The 26,651-nt window shown below is 38.7% G+C and overlaps 1 protein-coding gene across 1 annotated transcript in view; it reads left to right on the forward strand.

Moving 5' to 3' along the window:
* The window catches only part of SPMIP7 (sperm microtubule inner protein 7), a 56,506-nt gene that overhangs the window by 18,169 nt on the left and 11,686 nt on the right, over positions 1-26,651 (forward strand). The window contains exons 4-7 of the mRNA XM_007528151.2: positions 3,966-4,104; positions 7,028-7,095; positions 17,005-17,046; positions 19,026-19,133. Coding sequence (XP_007528213.1) covers positions 3,966-4,104; positions 7,028-7,095; positions 17,005-17,046; positions 19,026-19,133 — 357 coding nt within the window. The remainder of the gene's footprint in view (positions 1-3,965; positions 4,105-7,027; positions 7,096-17,004; positions 17,047-19,025; positions 19,134-26,651) is intronic.

Genomic DNA, 26,651 nt, shown 5'->3' on the forward strand with positions numbered 1-26,651 from the left:
TTTGTGGCCTAACATGTGGTCTATCATTGAGTATGTGTTATGTGGATTTGAAAAGAATGTGTATTCCAGTTTTTTGGGGAGAAGGACTCTGAAAATGTCCAAGAGGTTTAGTCTGTCAATCTCTTCATTTAATTCTCTTGTATCTTTGTTGATTCTCTGCTTTGTTGATCTAAGTGTGAGAGTGGGGTGTTAAAGTCTCCCACTCTTATTGTATTACTATTGATGTATTTTTGAAGTTCTTTCAGTAGGTGCTTGATTTATTTAGATGGTCCCTCTTTGGGTGCATAGATGTTAATAATTGTTAAGTCTTCTTTGCTGATTGATCTTCTAATCAATATGTAATGTCCTGGCCTGTCTTTTATTACTTTATTTAATTTAAAATCGATTGTGTCAGAGATGAGTATGGCTGTTCCTGACTTTTTTTGTAGTCTATTGGCCTGTATGATAGTTTTCCATCCTTTCACTTTAAGTCTGTGTTTATCTAGTTGGGTCAAGTGGGATTCTTGCAAGCAGCATATGGCTGGGCTATGTTTTCTGATCCATCCCCCCACTCTGTGCCTTTTGATGGGTGAGTTTAAGCCATTGACATTTATTGATAATATGGATTTAATATATTGTAGTGCCGTTGTTCAACAAATTTTTATTTGCTCTGATATATTGAAGTATTATAGTGATGTTCTTGTTTATAAGAGGTCTTTTAAAACCTCTTTCAGGGCTGGTTTGGTGATGGTTGCCTCTTTAACTGTTGTTTGTCTAAGAAGGTTTTGATCCCTCCATCTAGTTTGAATGAAAGTCTAGCAGGTTATATTATCCTTGGTTGAAACCCTTTTTCATTCACGGCTCGATAGATATCTTATCATTCTTTTCTGGCTTTTAGAGTTTGAGTGGAGAAGTCTGCTGATAGTCTTATGGGTTTTCCCCTGTATGTGACTTTTTGTTTTTCTCTTGCAACCTTTAGGATATTTATCATTACTTCTTCTCATTGAGACTATGATGTGTCTTGGTGTCTTCAGGTCTCAGTTCATTCTGTTTGGAACTCTCTGGGCCTCTTGAATCCCTATTCCCTTTCTGGTATCCAGGTCTGGGAAGTTTTCTCCTATAATTTCCTCTAGAATGTTTCCTTCCCTTTCCTCTCTTTCTTTCTCTGGCAGGCCAATTATACGAATGTTACTTCTTTTGAGATTATCCCATATGTCTCTGTTGTTGGTTTCAGTGTCTCTTAATCTCTTTTTGAGCTCTTTCACCTCTTTCTTAGTTTTCTCTAACTCATCCTCTGTCTGACTAATTCTGTTTTCTGCTTTTGTTAGTCTGCTTTCCCTTCCCTCAGCTTCTTTCCTCAGTTCAGCTATTTCAGCTTTCAGTTCTCTAATTGCTTCAAGATTATCAGTATTTTCCCTGGGGGGTCTCAACTGTTGTTTCCCTAATACTGCCATTCCTTTCCTCCAATGTTGTTTCCATTTCTGTGATTAATAAGTTTATTATTGCTTGCATACTTTTCTTATCTATGGTTACTTCTGGCTGATTTGTAGTTTCTTCTGGGCTCTTGTCTTCATTCATTGTAGAAGCAGTTTTATTTGTTCTTGATCTACCCATTTTTTTATTTATGTGTTTCTTATTTTTATGTTCTGTTTTTCCTCAGTTGTTGTGTTTTTAGTACAAGCAACACTGCACTAAATACCTTTATGACAAATGCAATCACCAACCTCAGAAATTATAATAGCAACTGAAGCAAGGATTGAAGCAGTATAATCACTACCAGTTAGCCAAACAATGTCTCTAGTCAGTGAAAAAATAGCAACCAAGTCCAAGTGAAGAAGAAAGAGAAAGGAAAATAGGGATAGAAAAAATAGACAATTATGCAAATCTACTATCCACTGTATATGCTAGGGATAGCAAGAAGAGAAAGGGAAGTAGAGCAGAGATAGACACATAGAGAGTCCACTCTGAGTCAGATTTCTTCCCCAAAATAATTTCCCAACATGTATCAGTGAATTCAGAAAGCTGAAGGAGGAAGGATGGCAAGAATGAGAAAAAGAAGGAAAAATAAGAGAGAGAAAAGAAAAAGATAAGAAAAAGAACAGTAATAAAAGAGCAGTGAAAGGAAAGAGTTATTTATTTGTTTATTTATTATTATTTAATTAGCTAGGTGGGGGAGGGGGAAAGTGGGAAGCGTAGGTAGGAAGAGTGAAACAAGTTACTTTAGCAGTGGATAAGACACCCAGTTCCCTAGCAATGGAAAATACACTAAGAGTTAATTCTGGTCAACCTGAAGGAGAGTGGGAAAGGGATACGCGTTTATCTAGTATTCATAATAAAATAGAACAGAGTGAAAAACCTGTCCTGTCTTCAGCTTGGATGGCTCCAGGTTGCTTCAGGTCCCCTGAGCAGAGGCAGCTGATTGTTCAGAAAATAAAGAAAAAAAAAAAAACACACAAAAAACCTCTGATGGTCTTTCCCTGTCTGAGTAAGGCTCTTCTTGGTGAAATATTTGTATCTGGAATTGGCCACTTAGAAAGAAAAAAGGCCAAAGGTTTCAGAAAGGAATAGAATTAGAACGAATGACACCCCCTGATGGGACAGGAATTTTGGTAAAGAAAGAAGCTCAGCAGGGGAGCCTGATAGGAACAGATCTCTGGCCCCCAGGGACTGCTTATGGGGGTAGGGGGTCAGGGGTGCGTTTCAGGAATAGTAATTAAAATTTTTTTCCTTTCTTTTTACTCTATTTTCTAACCCAAATTGAGTTATAGTCACCTTCTTGATGTCACCACTAGGACCCCTTATTGACTGTCCTGCTAATGGCAAAAATTCCTACCTTTTACAGTAGATGTTGTCAGTACTCAAGCCACTAGCAGCTTCTCAGTTTGCCATCTTCTGTAATCCCCCTGGTTTTTAGTCTTTTATCTGAAGTATGTTTTATAAAGATGTTCTGTCACACTGTAGGGTGTCTATCTTCCTTTTAGGGTGATGGTACTTTTGCCATGCAAAATATTTTAAGTTTGATTTGTTTTTGTTTTTGTTTGTTGTTGGGTTTGAATCTTTGAAGACCTTTTTGAAGCATACAATGTGAAGTGTTCTGATATTTGGCAGCTTTAAAGTCCACATACTTATCTCATAGTTCTGTCATTCAGAAACTTGGGAGTCCTACCAATGCACTCACTCAATGCTCAGGATTCTCAGATTGAGTCTTCCTCTTCAGAGAACATTTGCATCAGTGGCTGAACAGTGCATCAGTGGGTTAGTTTCAGCTTCAACACTCACAAAATTCTCTTCTTTAAGGGCAGCCAAAGGTTATGTGTTTTTCCTTTTTGTCTCTCTGTAGGGTTCAGCCATCTAGGTAAGATACACTTCAGATAATCTGCCTTTCATGAATTAAATATAATTGATTAAGGATCATGTATTATGTGTGTGTGTAATACTGGTTGTTATGTAATATATTTTGGGAGTAGTACACCATCATACTTTCTTGTTCTGTGTATTTAAGTGGAAGTGACTTCATATTACTGTGTATAAGGAATTAAGTAATCTGGGGAAAAGAAAGTTGTGTCTAGCACAATGTATGGCATTTTTTTTTGTTTTGTTTTTTGACCAGGTCAGAATGTATGGCATTTTTAAATGACTACAAAGCATCCATAGGTGTTCAATTGGTATAATACGTACCAACTGATTATTTATTTTCTTTTTAAAATATGTATTCCCTTTTGTTGCCCTTATTGTTTTATTGTTGTAGTTATTATTGTCTTCATTGTTGGATAGGACATAGAGAAAGAGAAGGGGAAAGAAAGACACCTGCAGACCTACTTCACTGCCTGTGAAGTGATTCTTCTGCAGGTGGGGAGTTGGGGGCTCAAACCGGAATCCTTACACTGGTCCTTGTGCTTTGGGCCTCGTGCGTTTAACCCACTGTGCTACCACCCGACTCCCCAATTTTTATTTCCATAAGATGTCATTACTTATTAATTTTGTAGAGCTTATGAAGATGTTCCTTGGGACAAGATGCTACCACCAAAACTGGATCCAGAAGAAACAACTGTGGAAAAGGCTGCTGACCTCACATCACAGTGCTTTACACAGAAAAGATACAAAAGGACACCGGCAATCACACAGGTCAGTAATTTTTTCTGGCAAAACAGCATAACAGTCATGCCAAAAGACTTGTGCCCAAGGCGCTCAAGTCCCAGGTTCAATCTCCTGCATAACCATTTTACCAGTACTCTGGCAAAAAAATCAATTACTTTTTTCCCCAGACAACAATGTCTTGATTAGTGAACTAAGCTCCAAAAACTTTAGACAGAAAGCCACATAGTTTATTGCTAAGCATTATGTAAACAACAAACACATATACTCCTGTACCTGAACGTTCATAATCATAAAATTATCAATGACTGAAAGTATTTTAATATTATGAATATTAACCAGTTCGCTTCACTTCAAGTTTACATCCACCTCAAAAGTCACTTTCAACTGCCATGCTGGCTTCATGGGCGGGAGAGAGAGAGACTACTAGGGACTCATGGCTGAGCTGAGAACGCAGTTCAATCTTTATTCACAAGCGGGGATGCAGTCCAACAACCTAACCACAACACAAATCTGTCCTGCATTTCTCTTACCTCCCTCCTGAGGCGGAAGAGTCAGGAACAAAAGGAATACGTATGATAGGGGGCGGGGAGAAGGAAAAAGCATGAACCAGCTAGGACTAAACCAAATGTCCCAGAGGTGGGGGAGAAGCGGGGGGGCTGCCCAGCCAACAGTGGACATGCAAACAGAACACATCACAAGCAACACAAAGCGAACCCAATGTGATGATTATAACAGAAGGTCTCAGAAGCAGAGTCCAGAAGCATAACAACATTCAACAACTATCTTTTAATTTACAAATTGCAGAGGAAAGAGTAAATTCTGTAGAGAACATTCATAAATGATGACTTCACCGGAGAATCTATGCTGAAACCAGTTCTTGAAATTGAATCTAAAACTTAACCCTACACTTTTCAAGCTGGAATGGGGGAAAAACCTGTATCACAGAGTTCTTGTTATCTCATACAACCAACTCCTCATAGAGAGGTTTATTCTTTTCATTTCTGAATATCAAGAATTCGCCAGATGAATTCTTCTACTATACCACTGCCATAATAGTCTTTAAGTGTGAATATCTCTACATTACTCCACAGCTTACAATCTATAACTTTTTAAAGGCAAATTTTATATTCCTTGATATAGCACCACCACAACTCCTTCCTCACTTTTCCTCTCATTTTTTTTTCTCTTGTACCACTCTACCACCCAGCATCTTGCTCCACACCATATCCTAGCATACTGGATTCAGTGTTAATGTTTCTCAAATATTCGAGTCATGCTCTTTCTATTGATATATCTATGTCTATATTTATGCCTAGCTTTTGCAAGAAGTGACCCACTCTACCGTTTTAGAACTTTCAAGAATTCTTCAGGTTTTATCTTAGAACTCACTTTTGCCCTCCTAACATGGGATTAGATTCCCCTACTTTGTCACTATAAACTTAATTCCACTGGTTCTCTCAACATTTTGTACAGTATTTTATCCTTTAGAAATCTGACAGGTGGGAGTCGGGCAGTAGTGCAGCGGGTTAAGCGCATGTGGCGCAAAGTGCAAGGACCTGCGGAAGAATCGCCAGTTTGAGGCCCCAGCTCCCCACCTGCAGGGGAGTTGCTTCACAAGTGGTGAAGCAGGTCCGCAGGTGTCTGCCTTTCTCTCCCCCTCTCTGTCTCCCCTTCTGTCTCCATTTCTCTCTGTCATATCCAACAATGAAGACAACAACATTAATAACTACAACAATAAAACAACAAGGGAAACAAAAGGGAATAAATAAATAAATATTTTTAAAAGACAACAACAAAAAAGAAATCTGAAAAGTTCTGGAACTACTTGGCACATGAAGTTTTAAATTTGCAAAATTCTTAGAAATGAAAGGGAAATTAATGATACTGGAATACAGTTATAAACATGGAGCCTAAAGAGGTTCATAAACTATAGGCTAAGAAGGGCACATCACCTTGAAACTGCTTTACACAGAAAAGTGGTGTGGAGAAAAACCTAGTCTTATTATAAAGTCACTAGTGGGGGAGATAACACATTGGTTATGCAAAAGACTTTCATGCTTGAGGTTCTGAAGTCCCTAGGTTCAGTTCCCCTTACCACTGTGTTCAGAGTTGAGCATTGCTCTGGAAAGAAGAGAGGGGGAAGAGAACAATTTTCACACAGAAGTTAAAAATATCAATTTAAGGGCAAAATATGTGACCAGCTTCTTATAAGTAGACTTCAGAATTTCTCAGATACTTTCAACGATTGTATATCTTGAAAATATTGGTCATCTCACTACATGTTGTTTGGTGTTGGTGTTACAGGACCCTGCTACACAGAATCTTTTCCAGGAAGATGAAGTTCAAAGTTTAGGATCTGGACTGGGCTGAAAAAGAAAGATAAGCTTAGGGCTGCAGCGGTGGACTAAGGGGGATCCTAGTGTGCATGGTCTCTAGATAAAAGCCAGAATCAACTCTTTCACACAAACTTTAGTCTATGGGAGATGGATAATGAGGTTTATGCTGGCTCTGAGCAAACACAGTGGAACCAAGGGCCTGTGGGCAGCAAGGACTTCAGAGCAAAGCCTGGACTGGCTAAGGGTATTTGGAGAATGCCTTTCACTGGGAGCCTGAGTTAGACTTATGATGACAGTATATATACACATACTCACTCAGCACGTACATAGTATCTAGAGAAACCTGCAAGTAGAATGTCAAGCCAGATTTATTTTTTCCCCAAGATTTTTTTTCTGGCCAAAGTAATTTATGATCTCTTATCTCATGAATTTGTCTGTTTTATAAATATCTTGGCTATGTGAGTATACAAAAGCTTTTTATTTTCATTAAGATGATGTATTCTGTAATAAAATGAATGGTCTTATGTGAAAAAAGAAACACTAGAGCTCATAGGTGGATAACTATAGGGGCTTGTTTATTAAATAACTCTCACTCATTCTAATGATGATTTTAGATGGTTGGTGGACTCTGGGACAGATTTCAAACAAGATCTTTCTTGGCACCGCTCAAACCAATTACTTTGTAAGTTTTATCTTCTACTGTTCTAATAACTAAATTAAAAAATTACTTTATTTTATCTATTGAGTAGAGACAGAGAGAAACCAGCACGGAAAAGTGAAGGTTAAGAGGGAAAGAAACAGACAGAGAAACACCTGCAGCCCTGCCTCACTGCTAGGGAAGCTTCCCTCCTGCAGGTGGAGACTGGAATCTTGAATCCAGGTCCTTGTGTACTCAACCAGGTATGCCATCACCTGGCTCCTAGTCACTAGATTTTTCACTAAGACTCTTTTATCATTAATAATCCAATAGTGTGGCACATAAGTGAGAGAGGGGTGAGATGTATGACCTAAAACAGAGTTTTCCAGAAGTATCAGATGGAGAAAACCAAATCCCAGTTCAATTACTGTGTCAACTTTTTTTCCATTTTCTGTTAACCCTCCTTGAAGATATACTATTAAATGTGCACAATCATTTAGAAGCAGTGTTTTATAGATAACTTCATATAAATAAATACAATATTGTGAAATCTATGGATTTCAAGTTATTTTCAAGCAGTGTTTGTATCATGTTAAATTTGTATTCTGTTAATGTTGCTAATGCTTCCTCATATGAAACTTTATGTATTTCTCAAAAAAAGACTTGGTATTTCTGCCCTTGAAAATATCGCTAGTTTGTGCTTGGGGGGATGGCATAATGGTGATGCAAAGGACTTTCATGCCTGAGGCTCAGAGGTCCCAGGTTCATACCCCAGTACCACCACTACCCAGAACAGGTCAGTGCTTGATGTCCTTCTCTCTCTCTCACTTAAAGTAATCCAAATATTTACATATCCCTCTCCAAATGAGTTTGACTCATGGATCACCCACCAGCAGTGTTTCCTACTAAATCATCATCTAGAATTTTATAATTTAACATGTCCACTATTAAGTACTATATAGTGGCTCACTGGGGAGAGCACACATGTATGAGGACCTGAATTCCCTTATCCCCACCTACAGGGGGGAGGCTTCATGAATGTGGAGCAGTGCTATAGGTATCTCTTCTTTCTGTCATCTTCTGTCCCTCAATCTTTATCATAACAAAATAAAAGGAGGGGGAAAAGCTTCTGGGATAATGGTGAAGCTGTGTAGGCACTGAACTGTAGCAATAACCTTGGTGGAAAAAAAGTGATTATCACTATGGAATTATACTTTAACTTGATATCTTTCTAATAATCATTTTTATAAGGTATGACTTAGTTGGGTTTTACATTTGTAATTTTCCTGTTCATAAATGTTGTTCTCTTTATAGGTGTTCCTTACTTATTGACTATAGAAATTTTTGCGTTTATTATTTTGTATAAAAATCCTTTACTGGCCATATACACCAAAGTTTATCTTTCTAATTTGGTGACTTTTCCATTTTGTAATGCCCTTTGCCAAGCTAAAGTTTTGAAATGTGGAAAAAACTGAATTCATTGTATTTGTCCATGTCTTAGTACTTTTGTAGGCTCAGTATTTTTGTGAGCCAGAGCCTGATCCATGTCTGTATTTACCACTCCAGGTCACTTTTTCATTCAGATAGAGAGACCAAGGGAGAGAAGGAGAGCAACTACAGAGCCAAAGCTTTCTCTGACATCCCATGAGATGCCATAACTTGAACCTGGGTCATAGCCATGCCAAGCAACACAAGCTATCTTTCTGGCCACATATGATTATTATTTTAAATGTCTGTGTAATTTATTTCATGTGAGATAGAAAGAGAGAGAAGTCAGAGAACTGTTCTAGAGCATATGCTGTGGGGAACAAATTGGGAACCTCAGTTAAGCTGAACTATCCCCCTGAATACCCTGGGATTTTTAGTAAATCTTTCCCAACTCTGCAGTGATACATATATTCTTCAATTTTTACTTAATGTTTACCTAAAGTACTTACAGTTTTGCATTTTACATTTATCTCTTTAGACTACTTATAATTGACTTCTATTGCAGATGTGAGCTATAGACTAATTTTAACAACATGAATAAGCAAGTATTCTTCCCCAGCTTAATGAAAAGATTTTGTTAAGCAGGTGTTTTTTTTTTTCTGGAATAAGTGTTCACCTCTGATTTATGGTGGTGCAGGGGTTTGAACCCAGGAGCTTAGAGCCTCAGGCATGAAAGCTATTTGCAGAACCATTATACTGTTTTCCCAACCTGCTCAGTAGTTTAATAAGAGATTTGTAGCCTATTGGTAAAACTGAGGAAATGATAAGTCACAACCAACAATTTGTAAAAGTTAAATAGAACAGAAAATTTAAGAATGAGAAATACTGTAAGAAAAAAGGAAACTTCAGTAGAACTGTATTTGAAGAAATTTCTGTGGCCAGTTCTGAAGAATATTGTGAGACAGATAATGCCAGAATAACAGATATGGTCCTGCATGAAATTATTTGACCTTTATTACCTGAAATTTCATCTGATTTTTTGATGGTCGATTTTATCATCCATTCAACCTGAATTTAAATCCTGTACATTTAAATAAATATATATTCCACATATCTATGTCTATATGTACACATACATATAGTCAGAAATACATATAGAATCAGACACATACACACACACACACACACACACACACACACATATATATATATATATTCCCACAATTTTATAGCAAGCAAAGAAGCAAAGTATGGAAGACTTCTGTCTATAGTTAGGAAAATGAATGAAAATTAATACATTTCAGTTATGAAAAACTACCAAGATAGTTGTTTTCAAAACTGATAATTGTACTTCAGTAAAATTATAATACATTTTCCTTTAGAGGAAATTTTTAAAAATATACTTTATTTATTTGATATAATAGAGAGAAAAATTGAAAGGGTCCGGGGAGGTAGGAGATTTAAAATATATACTTTGTTATTTATTTGATAGGACAGAGAGAAATTGAGAGGGTAAAGGAGGAAGAGAGGGAGAGAAGAAAAGAAACACCTGCAGACCTGCTTCACTGATCATGAAGCTTTCCCTTCCACACCCCCCTCAGGTGAAGGCCAGGGCCTTGAACCCAGATCCTTGCACATGGTACCAAGTGTGTAATTTCCCATCCTCTAAAGTAGATTTTTTAACAAAAGGAAGATAAATTAAAAAATGAAATGAATATGCACAGAATGAAATTAAGATTATCTCTGGAATCCAGAAATGCCAATAGTGACAGTATTGAGAAAGTAATGAATTTTAAATTTTTAAAGACTTTCTTTTTAATTTTATATGTTTATATATTTATTATTAGATAGAGACAGAGATAAATTGAGAGGAGAGGGGAGAGAGACAGGGAGAGAGACAGAGAGATACTGCAGCCCTACTTCACCACTCGTGAAGCTTTCCCCCTGCAGGTGGGAACTAGGGGCTTGAACCTGGGGTCTTGTGCACTGTAATGTGAGCATCTAACCAGGTGTGCCACTGTCTAGCCCCAACATTGAGTTTTATTAGTAAACCTAGATTCTACTGATTCTTGTCTTAAAAATAATGTGTAATTTTTCTTTTTCTTCTCCCCCTCCTCCTCCTCCTCCTTCTTCTTCTTCTTCTTCATTTTTTGTTTTTTACCAGAGCACTGCTCTGCTCTGGCTTTCGGTGGTGCAGAGGATTGAACCCGAGACTTTGGAGCCTCAGGCATGAGAGTCTGTTTGCATAACCATTATGCTACATACCCCTGCCCAATGTGTAACTTTTAAACAAAAGTGATTTAACAGATAGCTCTTTTTAGTGTGCAGAACAACTCACTCTGTGATCAGGTTGGTGATTTAGCTAGTAGAATACATACCTAACAGAAAGGAGACCCTGAGTTTGATCTCATATACCACATATGACAGACAGAGCATTAACTGGTCTCAGTCACACTCCCTCTCTTTCACATTCAGTAAATAAATACATCTTTAAAAAAAGAAAGAAGACCTCAGCATAGCTCGCAGACTTCAACATGTAAAATGAATAATAACAATTTAAATGAGAAAGAATGGGGACGGGAACACAGAACTTTGGTGGTGGGTGCAGGGAAACATTTCCCTATAACTTTAGAACCCTTAAACCTTGATTAAATCACTTCTTCTAGCGTTTGCCCTTCTTCCGTAGCCAGTCAACAGTGTCAGGTTGAGCCTGATGTAAAGTTTCGAGACCTCCTTTAAATCTGGAGAGGTGGCAGTCATTGACTATGTGGGTCATAGTCTGTCTGGAGCCGCAGGGGTCTCTGGCTTCCCAGCGACGGAACATAGCGATGGAACATAGCGGCGCACCGGCCATGGCCTGTTCGATAGTGATTGAGGAGGGGCCAATCATAACATGCTAGGTCAAAGCCGGGTTGACACTTGCAAGGGTCTGTGATGAGGTGTTTGTTCTTTACCTCAGCTGACTGCCAACTCTGTTTCCAAGAGTCTGGAACAGAGAAGTTCAGTGTAGGCATAGGAGACCAGATTGGATGACGAGACATCAAGCGTTGGACGAGGGTGGGCGAAGATATCCGCGTATATTGGCAGGTCCGGTCACTAATCTATAATATTAAAAAATTCAAACTTAAAACAAATAGGAAGACTGCAACCCAGGTGGTAACACAGTGGATAAAATATTGAACTCTCAAGCATGAGGCTCTGAGTTTGATCTCTAGCACTGAATGGAATGCACTGGTTCCCTCTCTTCCTCAAAATTAACTCAACAATAAATCTTTAGAAATACAATAGAAAACTAGGAAGACATGCAAAACCATAAGATACTGTAAGCAGAGCAACTTGATCCTCACTCTTTTTTTTTTTTTTGTCTCTAGGGTTATCACTGGGACTCAGTGCCAGCACTATGAATTCACTACTCCTGGTGACCATTTACCACCCCCCTTTTTTCCCGTAATTTTTAAAAGACAGTACAGAGAGAAATTGAGAGAGGATGGGGAGATAGAGAGAGGGAAAGAACTGCTTCACTGCTTGTGAAGAGGATCCCCTACAAGTGAGGAGCAGGAACTCAAACTGGGGTCCTTGCTCTTGGTAATATGTGTACTTATCTGGGTGTGCCACTGCCTGCCCTGCCCCCTCCAGTATGTTTTTTTTAAAAAATTAAGATATATTGGTATTAACTCTTAACATTAGGTTGTGCTAATGAAAAAAAATATATTACCTACAATTTGTGCACTGTGAATTGCTTACTCCAACTTAAAAATACATTAAGGTGCTGAGGATAGCTCACTTGATAGAGCACATGCTGTTCCATGTTTGAAAACCAGGCTTTAAACTCCACCATCACATGAGAGCATAATGCTAAGGAGTATCTTCACCAAGCCATGAAGCAGTACTGTGATATCTCTCTTTCTCTCTCTCTTTTTTCCTCTCTGTATCTTATTTTCTATCTGGAAAAAAAGGAAAACAGGAAGAGGCCAATGTGAGCAGTGAAATCATGCATTGACTGTGGGATGGCCTCTCCAGGTCCCCCACCCCCCTGGCCAACAGAGGCAAGGGTTAGAGCAGCCCCCTGGGAGTCGTGGGGTTGCTCCTAATATTGAGGGTAAAGTGCTCAGAGAGTCAAGCAGTCAGCTGTGGGAGAACCTCAGTGGGGCAATTCATTTATTGAAAGAGAAAGCAAGTACATATACCCATTATCCAGGGAGTAGGTCGAGGTAATCATTAACCCAAACACAGAGCAACACACAATGCATAGTCACATTTTGACCTGCAAACTATTAATCACAAGTAGAAAGTTACCATACAAGGTTTGATCACAAGTGTCACAATGCATATTTCCCCAGGGGTAAATTACAGGCACCTCAGGGTGAGGGGAAGAGGAGGGGGTTTGAGTAACAGGAGTTTGCAGTGCTTTTTCAAGTTATGCCAAATACAATGTACAGTAATTCATGGCCTTTGTTTTAAGGGGAGAGGTGGGGAATGTGCAGGAAGGTAGCCCCCATTCCAGAGAAGCCATCCATCATTAGTTCAGGAGGTCAGGAGAACCTGCCTTTGTCTCTACCCTAAGGGAGAATTGGGGGTCATCCTGCTTGTACCTCATGGAAACAATGGCCTGGTCTTTCCAGGACAGTGGGCCCCATCCTCCAACATGTCCTCCTTTTTTTTTTATTTAAAAATGTAGAGGTAGACACAATAGCAGAGATATTTAGAGCTCTGAGTCAAAATAGGTTTGCTGGGGATCAGTGGGTAAGGGCTCATAGGGGTGAATGAGAGCCTGATTAACAATTACTCTAGTCATCTCATGAATGCAAAACTGAATGAACTTAAACAGAAAACGGGCAAGGAGAAAAAGAGCAAACAAATCAAAATCGAGGTCTCACAAGAGGGAGAACCCAGGTGGTCAGAGTCTGTATAATCTTATCAATCAGTCCAAATTCATTCACATGAAAACAGGACTCCTGAAGGAAGGCACAGGTCCCACCTTTCTAGGCTGTCAGCAGGTTCAGTGCACAGTGGTTCTGGAGGGTCATTTGGCAAGGGAGGTGATCTGGCATTGGAGGGAGGCCAGAGGGTCTATAGGTGGGCTGGTGGCTGACATTTTGAGCTGGTATCCACAGAGGCTTTGATTGGTCCTGTGGAAAAACACAAGCAAACCCTCTTCACATGGTTAGGAGGGGGTCTGGCCCTTTCCATAAGCCATCTAGGGGGTCTTTCCATTTGACCCATCTAGGGGGTGGTTGTGGTAGGAGATTGCCAATGAATGGTCATGGAATGTTGATTGAAATCTTTGTAAATAGTAAAAAAAATAAGTGTAGTTTAGGACATGGTTAATTGCATATTTGGGGGGTAAATTCCTTCTTTTTTTTTTAATTAGATATTGTTTTAAAGTTTGATGTGCTCTTTCCATTAGGGCTTGTCCCTGAGGTTTATAGGGAATTCCTGTGGGATGGCTTATATGCAAAAGAGAGCAAAAGTCTTTAAACCGTGCACTAGTAAAGGCATACCCATTGTTCTTATTTATTGAGGCAATCCCAATAAAGTAGGAAAGCATGTGAGTTTTTTCATGCTCTCTCTAGTCTGTGCTGTGGCCTACACAAACTTTGAATAAATATCTGTAGACACAAAACCATATTTTTGTTTACAAAAACTAGGAACATGAATGATATCAATCTGCCAGAGAGCATTGGCCTTAAGGATTTACTCTGGGGGTCTGAATACCAGGATGTTAATTATAGAAGCACAGGAGGAGCAAGTTTTTAAAATTCTTTTAAGATGGGATGTTGAGATGTTTGGAAATTTAAATTGTAAACCCTTGAGGTTGACATGTGTTAATTCATGAAAGGATTGTGCATCCTCAAGGGAGGCTGTAAGACTCCTATGGAGACCAACTTGTCAGCCTGAGTATTACCCTGTGACAAGGGGCTGGGAAGGGGGCTGTGAGCCTAAATATGTTGAATATAAATGGACTCACTAGGGATGTGAATGACCTGAGGGGTCAGTACCCACCCATGAGCAAAACATAAGAACATTATTGTTAAGTGATATAAACTGGAATTGGACTACTATAGGGGGAACCTCTTATAAAAAGAAAGATCTCACCATATGAAAGGTTGGTTCTTCAATGTGAAGGCTATCACAGCTGTAGTTGTTCACTTGTGACCAGCAAGATATACACAAGGCCAGGAGAAATAAAAACTTGCACCAAGGTAGGAGTTCACTGGAATTGATAACTCAATGATTATAATTGGCTTAAATATCTTTATATAGTTTTGGAAGGCCTTTTTAACAAAATGATAATTATCTCTTTAGTATTATTTTAAAATCTAAACAATTTAAGCACAATATTAGAATTAAGGTTACTGTTAGGATCTTAGTAATTTTTATCATTATAAAGCTATCACAAGTTCATTTAAGTACTTGTTCACATTCTTATCTTTAGCTTTTTTAAAAATTATTTCTCATGTAACACCCTTAGAGTGGCTATGAGTAAGGGTGGATATAAAACTTTACTAGATTTTACACTTTAAAACTCTAATATGGGCATGCATGTTGGAAAAGCAAAGGCAGGCAGCAAGCCTTGTGTGCCCTGGGTATTTATAATCTCGTTAAAAGCCCTTATATCTTGAAGGGACTGTATCTAAAACAGAAGCATTGAAGGGCGAGAATAGTGGCTGGAATTTTTTAAAAGCACCAAGTTTTTTCTTTGACTCACAAAGCACTCTCCCACCCAAAGAGAGGGTGGAGCCAGGGGAGTCACTGGGGGAGGTCCAGGCCAGGAAGTTGTCTATCACTGTGGTGCAGGGGTAGGGTCGGTAACTCCAGCCCTACTTCTGACATCAGAAGGACAGAAAGGGTGGGTGTGGCTGTGACTGGTGTAGGCAAATAGAAAAATAATCACTAAAGGTGCCCGGGCTTGGGAACCAATTCAGATTTTACAAGAATCTCTGTAGGGAGCAAAGTGTTAAATCATCAGGAAAAGTTTGCACTGGTTTGAGAGGGTGTATGGCAGGATTGTTAACAGCCCTCAAGTCTTGAAGGAGTGTCCACTTGACTGATTTCTTTCTTTATAATAAAATAGGCGTGTTCTACCTGTTCATTAACTAATTCTTTTTTAAGGTCTTTTTTAAAATATTTATTTTATTTATTTATTCCCTTTTGTTGCCCTTGTTGTTTTATTGTTGTAGTCGTTGTTGGATAGGACAGAGAGAAATGGAGAGAGGAAGGGAAGACAGAGAGGAGGAGAGAAAGATAGACACCTGCAGACCTGCTTCACCGCCTGTGAAGCGACTCCCCTGCAGATGGGGAGCCAGGGTTCGAACTGGGATGCTTATGCCGGTCCTTGTGCTTTGCGCCACCTGCGCTTAACCCGCTGCGGTACAGCCCAACTCCTAACTAATTCTTTTAAAGCTTGCGGTATTTCCCTCGGGAGTGGCCATCACTTAACCTGGACAGGGCCATTGTTTTTAACCCTATCTAGGCAGGAGTGCTGCAACTAGTAGCAACCTGGCAGTGCAGCTCTAGCAAGTTTTCTCTAGTCCTGGGGTGTGTTTAAATTTTGTGCCATGCCATGAAGGATAGACTTTGTTTACGGGGCATGAATTTCACCACTGCACGGAGCTCCTTAAGCTATACAGGCTCCGCTTTTAGTATAGGTTATAAGGGAAAAAGCTTTAATGCCTGGCTGAGAGGATCATTCTCTGGGGGAGTAAGAGCTCCTGGCTTGACAGGGACACACACACACACACACACACACACACACACACACACACACACACACACTCACAAACAAATAAAAAATAAATAAATAAAAGATATCCTTAGAGAACCGATTGTTTCTAGGAATGGATCAGGAAAATGACAAAATAACTCTGAATTCTTCACAGCACCTTGAATATCTGTGAGCTTATGTAAATTACTAAACTTCTTTACCAGGAGCTGTTCCTGCAGTATATAAAAGGGCTCAGTGAGTCCTATCCTCATATGAAGAAAAGCTTGACTTTGTCAAATATTGTAAGTCTAATAATTAAGGAATTATACGACAGAAGAAGATATCTCTGAGAAATTTCCAAGAAAAGTTAATTATTGAGCTGGGGAGATAGCATAATGGTTCTGTAAAAGACTCTCATGCCTAAGGCTGTGAGATTCCAGGTTCAATATCCAGCACTACCTTCAGGCAGAGCTGAGCAGTGTTCTGGTCTCTATATATTTCTAAAATCTCTGTATTTCTAAAATAAATAAAATTTTAATGAAATTGTCAAATTATCCAAACAAACAAAACAACAAAAATGCAATCATGAGTGAGTCAACAAAATAATGTACCTGTGATAGTTTGGAGTTAACATATTCTCTTTTCATTTTCACTTGAACTTACATCTTCAAATCATTTCTGTTTGAAATTATAAAATTTAGACCCTGATTCCCTGTATCACTGAGTACTTCATTTTTATTTTAATAAGAGAAATATTATTATGTCTTAATATTTACTGTTAATGTGGCAACTCAAGCACACTTATTTTCTCTTTCTCTAAGTGTTAGTCCAAGTTCAAGGAGTAAATACATTCCTCTTTACACGTAAGTACTGTTTCTTAGTAAGTTACAAAATACTAGATTTACATCTACATTGTACTTTCTTTCAGTTTGCTCATGTTTATGATTCACTTCATAAGACAATTTAAGCTTTCTAACAGATTTTACAGTGTTTTCTTAGCGCAATGCACATTGAATGCCCAGAGTTTCATCAAAGATTTGTTCAGACTCTTGATGAAGAAGAGAAGAAAGAAGTACATGGAAGGGAGTAGGGATCCCAGTTCAAGCCCCCTGGCTCACCACCTGTAGGGCGGGGTCACTTCACAAATGGTGAAGCAGGTCTGCAGGTATCTATCTTTCTCTCTCCCTCTCTGTCTTTCCCTCTTCTCTCCACTTCTTTCTGTCCTATCCAACAATGATGACATCAGTAACAGCAACAATAATAATAACGACAATGATAACAAGAGCAACAAAAGGGGGGAAATAGCCTCCAGGAGCAGTGGATTCATAGTGCAGGCACCTAGCCCCAGTGATAACCCTGGAGGCAAAAAAAAAAAAAAAAAGAAGAAGATGAAAGAAAGAAAGAGAGTATTTTTTTTATTGTTTTCCTAACCTGATCTATTTTATGAAACACCTTGGACTATGAATATTGGGTGTTGTCAACCTAACAGACTTTTATACTTGATATGGAAGATGTGATGTCCTCATTGACACTTGACACTGAAGGGTAGGAAATGTAAATTACTTTCTGAATTTCACACTGACCCTCCAGTGACTATATAAATTGAGATTAGCCATCATTTTTATGTCTTCTCTGCTCAAGTCTTAGTCTGCCTGGCCCTTTGTAACAAAATGCCTTAAATGGGGCTGTTTACAAACAACAACTGGGGGCTTAGAAGGTCAGGGTGCCCACACAGAAGTGACCACTCATTTGTAGGGGATGCACAATTAATTCATTGTGTCCTTGAATGGTGAAAGGTGAGGGAGTTCTCAGGGTGTATTCTCTCTCTCTCTCTCTCTCTCTCTCTCTCTCTGTCTCTGTACTAGCTGGTATCTTGCAAATATACAATTTTCCACTCCTGGGCTCTTTTTTTTCAGAGAGTGAGAGGCAGAGAGAGAAACAGACCGTAGCACCAGAGCATCTACTGGTTCTGTGATACACCCATGTGGTTTTAAGACATAAAGCTGGGCACTTGCATGGCAGGCATCCCTCCCAGGGAACTATTCCCCAGCATTGTTGTCCCTTTTAGCAGAGCACCAATTCCAGTCATAAGGGCTCTACCCTCAGAACCTAAGTGTCTCTTGCTCTTAATACCCTCACCTCTCCAAACTGTTTTCTTTGGGTATTAATTCTGAATTTTAGGTGGAAATAAGCATTTAAATCAATTTACCTTGAAACAATGTTAATCCTAGAAAAGTGGAAGTGTTAGAGTCTTTGGCTTTCCCCCCATTACTGTTTTTTTCTTTTGCCTCCAGGGTTATTGCTGGGGCTCAGAGTCTGCACCATGAATCCACTGCTCCTGAAGGCCATTTTTTTTCCATTTTTGTTACCCTTGTTGTCCTTGTTATTATTATTGCTATTGTTGCTATTTCTGTTGTTGTTGGATAGCACAGAGAGAAATAGAGAGAGGAGGGGAAGACAGACGGGGGAGAGAAAGCTAGACACCTGCAGACCTGCTTCACCATCTGTGAAGTGACTCCCCCGTAGGTGGGGAGCTGGAGGCTTGAACTGGGATCCTTAGCCAGTCCTGGCATTTAGTGCCATGTGAGCTTAACCCGCTGCGCTACTTCCCAACCCCCACAATATTCTTTTTTAAAACTTAATTAATTAATTAATTTATTTATTTATTATTGGATAGAGACAGAATTGAGAGGAGAGGGGGTGATAGGGAAAGAGTGAGAGAGACACCTGCAGCCCTGCTTCACCACTCCCAAAGCTTTCTTTCTGCAGGTGGGAATGTTAGAATATTCTTTATTGACTTCTGTGTATCGTGTGAAATGATGCTGTTTTTTTTCCCCAACAGTGGTTATGTGCAGTCCACAAATGCTGATGATGTTGACAATCCTTTCAGAGATATCACATCTCTAGCCAAGCCTCGGAGCTCCAAAATTCTTTATACAAACACAAGTTGGTGAGTTCCACTCAGAATTAACTCCATTTATCACTAAGAATGAAACATGGTGCTGCTCTGATTAAATGTGAAGGTAATCAAATTCCCTGTTAGTTGCCATAGCTTAAGAGGACAGATACCCCTTTTCTGAAAGAATGGCAGTTTGTCACAAAGATGATTACAGTTCTGAGCACTGCCTTACCTGGCCATCTTGAATAGTTAGTTTCCTCTTCTCTGTGAACTCAGTTCTTTTGTCTTTTATTTTTATTGTTTATTTTTATTTGATAGGGCAGAGAGAAATTGAGAAGAAGGGGGAGACAGAGAGGAGGCAATAAATAGAGACGTCTACAACATTGCTTCAGTGCTTGTGAAACTTCCTCTGTGTAGGTGGGAACCAAGGACTTGAATCCTAGTATCTGCATGTGGTAATATATGCTAATTAACAAATTAATTAATTTGTTTGTACTTGGAGGGTTCACTATTCTGGGATGACTTTTTCAGAGGCAGGGGGTGGGAAGAAAGACAACACAGCCTGAATCTCGGTAATTTCTTCATTATGCCTTGAGTTGCTGAATGTTATTGATACCATAACATCAGTTTCCGTAATAACTGGCAAATACATGGAAGATTTCGTGAATTATCACAATATTTTAAGTGCTAGTTGATTTCTATTTTTTAGGCATCAGTTGTGCTGCAAATTAGATAAATTTCATACTAGTTGATCAGCAGACATGTTCTGTAGGTTTGTTAAATAAACACTGTATCCTTATTATAATTTTGTATTTTCTGTGAATTGCATCTAATTTTCTTGACTATTATTTGTCAATTAGAGAACATTTTCTAAAGTAACTTTTTTACTTTTAAAAATAGTTACATATTTTATCTCACTGGAGCACCATACATCTATCTAAATAAACCAAAACAGGTGTATGTAGGGGGTATATTCAAGATGTCCCGTGTTTTATTCTAAGATAGAGTGATAATAGAAAGCTAAAAAGACTTTGTCTCCATGTATCATAGAAGTCTGAAAAACATTTTGCAGACACCTATTGTGGTGAGATGAGAAATTGTACCCATGTGCCAACAACTATACTGTAAACCATTAACCTCTCAGTAAAAAAATTAAGTTGGGAGGCAAGCAGTAGTGCAGTGGGTTAAGCACACATGGTGCAAAGCTCAAGGACTGGCACAAGGATCCTGGTTCCAGCCCCAGGCTCCCCACCTGCAGGAGGATCTCTTCACAAGTGGTGAAGCAGATATGCAGGTGTCTATCTTTCTCTCCCCCTCTCTGTCTTCCCCTCCTCTCTAGATTTCCCTCTGTCCTATCCAAAAACAATGACAAAATAACAATAATAACGATAAACAACGACAACCAAAGGGGGAAAAATAGCCTCCAGGAGCAGTGGATTTGTAGTGCAGGCACTGAGCCCCTAGCAATAACCCTGGAGACAAAATAAATAAATAAAGTTGATATAAAAATGAAAAAAGTCTGTTCACAAATAATTATAATACAGAGGAAAATGGAAGTCTGGGAGATAGCTCAGCAGTTAAAGTGCAGGCCTTACCATATGTAAAGCCATGGATAACATCACCCATCGATGGTGCAGCAGTGCTTTGCTCTCTCTCTTTTATAAAAATATAGAATAAAAATTGGATCAGGAAGACTTTTCAGTCACGTTGCACATTTTTGAGGCACTGCATTTATTCCCTGACACCACTGTATAAAAAAATAAGTAAATAAAACAACAAAATAATAATGCAGGCTGAAAAGAGCCTTGTAAAAAGTTAACAGTGTTTTTGAAGCTCAGCTCTCTGAGAATCTGAGGACAAAAGGCTATGATTCTATTCTGAGTCCTAAGGAAGAGATCCTTGGTGTCGTTTTTCTATAAATTCAGCAAGAAAATCACTACTGCTCACTGTAGTAATTCTAACAACTTTAAAGGGGAAATAATGTTAAAACACCTCCCAGGCATAAAATTAATACTTTTTTGATTGAAATGTATATTAGAATTTTGAAATGTTTTATAAGACATTCTTGCTAAGGAAGTGAAAGATATTCTTTTGGGTCCTTCTTCAAGGAGAATGTAGAGGCATTGGCAATGTTTTTAAGTTATAATGTAGAATACTGAATTTAACTTGAATGACTCTGGGAACATGTCCTTCTACCTCATCTTGCTGATATTTTGTGTTTGTAAGGAAATGAATTTTTTGTGGATCATAAATTAAGTAGATCATACAAGAGTGGAATACAATAATTGTATGTACCCTACTTAGACACTAGAGGGCATCCAAGATTGCAAAGTTTCATGAGATGAGCTTCCAATACTTAACCAAAATCGACCTTTTAGAATAGAAAATGTTTTCCACTTTTATTACAAAATATTAATATTTGCGAATACATATTTTAGCATATTTTATATGCAGTAAAATAGAAAATAAATGCCTATGTACTACCTACCCAGCTAAATAAATAGTATTTTAGTAATACCTTTTAAGTCACCTAGGTACCTCTCCCCAGTCCAGAAATCATCACTGCCAAAGATTTTGTTTGCCTTCCCATGACTTTGCTGTGTGGAGAGGTCATAAACATGAATCTTTCTTATAAAATATTATCTTGTCTTCATAGTACTGGATCCTGCTTTTAAAGTTATGTACATATGAATATATACAATATGTTGCTATTTGCATAAGTTCTCTTACCCAGAAACATAAGCTTACTCAACTGTTTGTTCAGTATCATCATCTTGAAAAGAAAAAGTGACTACTGGCTTGCCAAAACTTTTTTTAATTTAATTTTTTATTAGTGATTCAACATTATCTTAAAGAATTACCAGATTTCAGAAGTATTTCCTTTTTATTTCATTGTATTTTTATCTTTGTAACTTTATTAGTGATTTAATATTGATTTACAAGATTATGAGATAGCAGGGGTGTAATTCCACACTGTTCTCACTGCCAGAGTTCTGTATCGCCATTCCCTCCACTGGACACTGCAGTGTTTCTCCCAAGGTCACAGATATCAGCAGTATGTTCCTGCCCACGCTAGGTGCATGCAAGTCACCACATCCTCCACTAAAGTTCCCTTCTCACCTCCCCCCCACAACATTTTACAAGAGACAGCCTTGTTCTCTCGCTCACTCGGCATCTCTTTCTTTCTCTTCCTTTCTTTTCCCTTTCTTCCTTTGTTTTAATCATCTGTACTCCACATGCAAACAAAATCATTTGGTAGTTCTTTTACCTCTTATTTCACTTAACATAATTACCTCCAATTCCACTCTTTTTTTTTTTTTTGTCAAATAAAAAAATGGGAATGCAAACTGGCATAGCCTTTATAGAAAACAGCTTGCCGAATACTTAGATAAATAAACATGGAATTGCCCTGTAATCCAGCAATAACACTTCTAGGTATATACTCAAAGGACATAGAAGCACAAATTTGAAGGGTTATATGCACTCCTATGCTTATAACTACTCACAATAGCTAAAGTATGGAAACATGCAAAAACTTTCTTAGAGAGGATTATCTTGATGATATTAACCTTAAGGTTATCCACATAACTCATAATATTTCTTCAAGGTGGGGAGAGTTGTGCCCACATCTCTTCAATAAACACCTCATTTCTGACATAGTCAAGGCCACTGACTCCAGAATTCAGGTGGTTTCATTATTGAAATAGTCAACTTCTTCAAAGGGTAAATGATTTTTTTGAAATTTCACTTCATTAACTGTCTTGCTTTCTTTTTAATGTTTTAAAAATATTTATTCATTTTGAATAAGGACAAAATATTAAGAGGGAAGAGGGAGATAGAGAAGGAGAGAAAACGAGAGACACCTGCAGACCTACCTCACTGCTCCTGAAGCTTCCCCCTGCAGGTGGAGAGCAGGGACTTGAATCCTGGTCTTTGAGCATGGTACCATGTGCTCTCAACTGAGTGCACCAACACCTGACCCTTCTGCCAGTAAAGCTTTACCACCTTAACATTGCAACTTCATCATGAGTACAGGCTTATTGTAAGTTTCACATGTAGATTTACTGTTATTGGTGAGTACATTTAATTGCATATGTAAATTCTTTTGCTATTAATTATGCTGTCCAACACTTTACATGTTTATACTTTTCATGATTTTAAAGTGATTTCCTTAAAGGAATATAATATAGAATCAAATATATGAATGTTTGTAAGCATAATGCTAAATCCTGTTCTCAAAGTATACTGTATACATTTCCAGTGGAACTATTGTTCAAGCACCAAAGTTTATGTTCACCTGTGATGCTGGCATTGAGATTCAACAAATAACACTTTTTTCCCACTTGCCTTTGCAATAAAATTATTCAAATATTTTAAAGTATAAATATTTAGATATTGGAATTGGGTGGTGGCGCACCTAGTTGAGTGCACATGTTGTAACAGTGCACAAGGTCCCGGGGTTTGGGTCCTCAGTCCCCACCAGCAGGGAAAAAGTTTCACGAGTGGTGAAGCAGGGCTACAGGTGTCTTTCCATCTCTCTTCCTCTCTATTTCCCCCCTTCCCCCTTGATTTCTGCCTGTCTCTATACAATAAATAAAGATGATAAAAAATTAAAAATAATAAAAAATAAAAAATTTCAATGACACAATTAACAGTCTGGTAGATGTCTTCTGTTTCTCCCTTAAGCATACACAGTCATAAACACTGGATTTCAGACCTGTATCTGTACCTGTATCTGAAATGAATGCTTTTTTTTCCCTGACACTATGCCAGGCCAGCAAATACTTTTAATGGCTACATATTTCATTACAAACTTGCATTATGGTTTACATAAGCCAAGTCCTTACTAAACATTTTTCTATTATAAATAATTAAACAATATAGCTTCTTTATTAATTTCTGCACAACTAGGCAAGTATTTCCCTAGGATAAATACCTAAAACAGAATTGTTGTATAAGTTTTCATTAACATGAAGATACTTCCTAATTTGATAGTTATATTCAGTTATTACAAGACACTTAGTGTTAAGTAACTCAAAATATTAGTTCAGTTAACACTGAAAGTGCTATCTTTAACTCACAACTAGTTTAGATATTAAGAGAATCAACAGTATTCATGGATTCATTAGGGATTTTTTTAAGACCCCTTGTTTCCCAGCAAAACCATGGAGCCTCAGAGCAGAAAATGTCCCCTGACAGGTGACAGAACAGACTGTAGTGGAAACTGGCAAAACCCACATGTTAACCTGGTGCTTTCCAGACCCTGTTTCCCCACGTTCCCAAACCAGTGTTATCTCCCACTAAATTGTCGCTTTTTTCTTTCCCAACTTCACAGGGGTAAATTCTTTTTGGCTCTTTACCTCTGTCATTTCAATGTTGCAAGTGCCAGATGATTGTACAAAGACAGAACCCCCCACCCTTCACCCTTCACCCCTCACCCCCCAAGGCAGCTGCTGGCCGAGGTCTGGGGGGGGGAGAAAGAGGGAGGCTTCCTTGTAGTCACTGCTGTGTTGCACCTTTAAAACAAATCTCACCACAATACTGGGGAGAGGATGAGGCTATGAATAGTACTTCCTTACATCAGCTTGACGCTTCTGCCTTTTCAGAGAACTTTCACATCTACTCTCTCATTTGCTTTTCAAAAAAAAGTTATAGTGAGGCCAGAGGTGTGGGTGCTGGTTCTATGCTCATTTTGCAGGTGGCTGAGGTTGGACTAGATGATGTAAGAGCTCAGATCACTCATTCCTCAGGTGCTTAGAATGGCCTCCTAACCCTATCACACTTATGCCCTAGCCCACATACCATTTGGCCCTGGTGAATAAATGCTTCCTAGAGGCTTCCACCCAACACAATGCAAAGCCTACTGTTCTGTTTCTGTCCCCTCCCAAATGCAAGAGGTGAAGAGCTCCGGAGGAAAATATATATCCACTAGGCAGCAGTAACAAAAAGAAGTTATCATCCCTGAACATCATCTTCCAGTAATAGGTATCTGCACACCAACTTTAGTCTTCCACCATTGTGCATTGCCCCCCACCCCACCTTCTTAGTCTCCCCCTTCAAAGTCCTGGGTTCTTCTGGAACAGACTACTACTAGTTTAAGTGAAGTGAGTGAGATAAGCCACATGGAGAAGGATCAATAATCAGGATGATGTCACTTATAGGTGGAACTTGAGAAGCAAACAAAGAAAGAGGAAAACACAGGGTGAAACTTAGGCTGATTGTATATTCTAAAGCTGATTCCCTGATGCAAAGCTCTCCTGAATCAAACACCCTGGGATTCTGCTCAGAATTGTGTCTGATATAGAACAGATATAGTAAAACTGATATAGTAAAACCTGATATTTACTGATATATTTACTGATATAGTAAAACCTGGTCATGCTGATTTGAATGGGCACTTGGACCACCCACTGAATGAGCACCTCCTGCTGTGGCCATGGTCAGGCACAGCTCTCCTGTCCAGGTGGGGAGAACTGGGTGAGGTAGTATGAGGGGCAGTCCAACCATGGCATTTTTTTTTGCCTCCAGGATTATTGTTGGGGCTAAGTGCCTGCACTACAAATCCACTGCTCCTGGAAGCCATTTTTCCCATTTTGTTGCCCTTGTTCTTACCCTTGTTGTTGTTGTTGTTGTTGTTGTTGTTATTGTTGTCATTGCTGTTGTTTGATAGGCCAGAAAGAAATCGAGAGAGGAGGGGAAACAGAGAAGGGGAGCAAAGACAGACACTTGCAGACCTGCTTCACTGCTTGTGAAGTGACACCCTCCACAGGTGGGGAGCCAGAGGGCTCGAACTGGGATTATTACACTGGCCCTTGCACTTTGTGCCATGTGCACTTCACCCTCTGTGCTATTGCTTGACCACCAGCAGCTTTTTTTTAATCACAGTTTTCAAGAGTTGATTTTGTAATTCGTCAGCTCCTTAGACTTCCTCTGCTTCAGCTCTGGCACCTTAGGACTTGGACTTAAATGTAGGTTCTGTGACAAATGCATCAATTCATGTCACTTACCAAGGCAGGTCTGGGATACAGTGCACACTTAGTGAGCACTAGTCATGTTTCCAGTATCAAGAAGGGGTATGTGCACAGAAGTTCCAACCCAAGTTGGAACAGAAGTTCCAACCCAAGTCTAGCCCGCACCTTGGTTCCACATGCCACTGTTCATGTACTCTTTATTTCCCATTTAGCTTTCAATTACATGCCATCTGTGCTCCACCTTTTTTTTTAAATAATTAAGGTGCTCAACTTTAATAATTAAGGTGCTCAACTTCCTTGTTTTTCTGAAGTTATTTAATCTCTATGTTTTTGCTTTATTGAGCAAAACTAATTAATTGTAAACTTAGGAAGTCATTTATTCAAATTTACCCACTAGTGAACAAAATGAGGCTTATTTGGGGATAGCAGTACAACAGAAGGTATCAAAGGGCTAGAAGTCAAGTAGCAAAGACAAAAATGAAGAGTGTTCTTATATATGTTAAGCTTTTTGTTTCATTTTTCAAATTAAAAAATTATTGGGGGATTGATGGTTTACATCAATGGTTGGCACATGTATAAAATTTCTCAATTTTCTGCA

The sequence above is a fragment of the Erinaceus europaeus genome, chromosome 14, assembly GCF_950295315.1.
Source record: "Erinaceus europaeus chromosome 14, mEriEur2.1, whole genome shotgun sequence".
NCBI lineage: Eukaryota > Metazoa > Chordata > Mammalia > Eulipotyphla > Erinaceidae > Erinaceus > Erinaceus europaeus.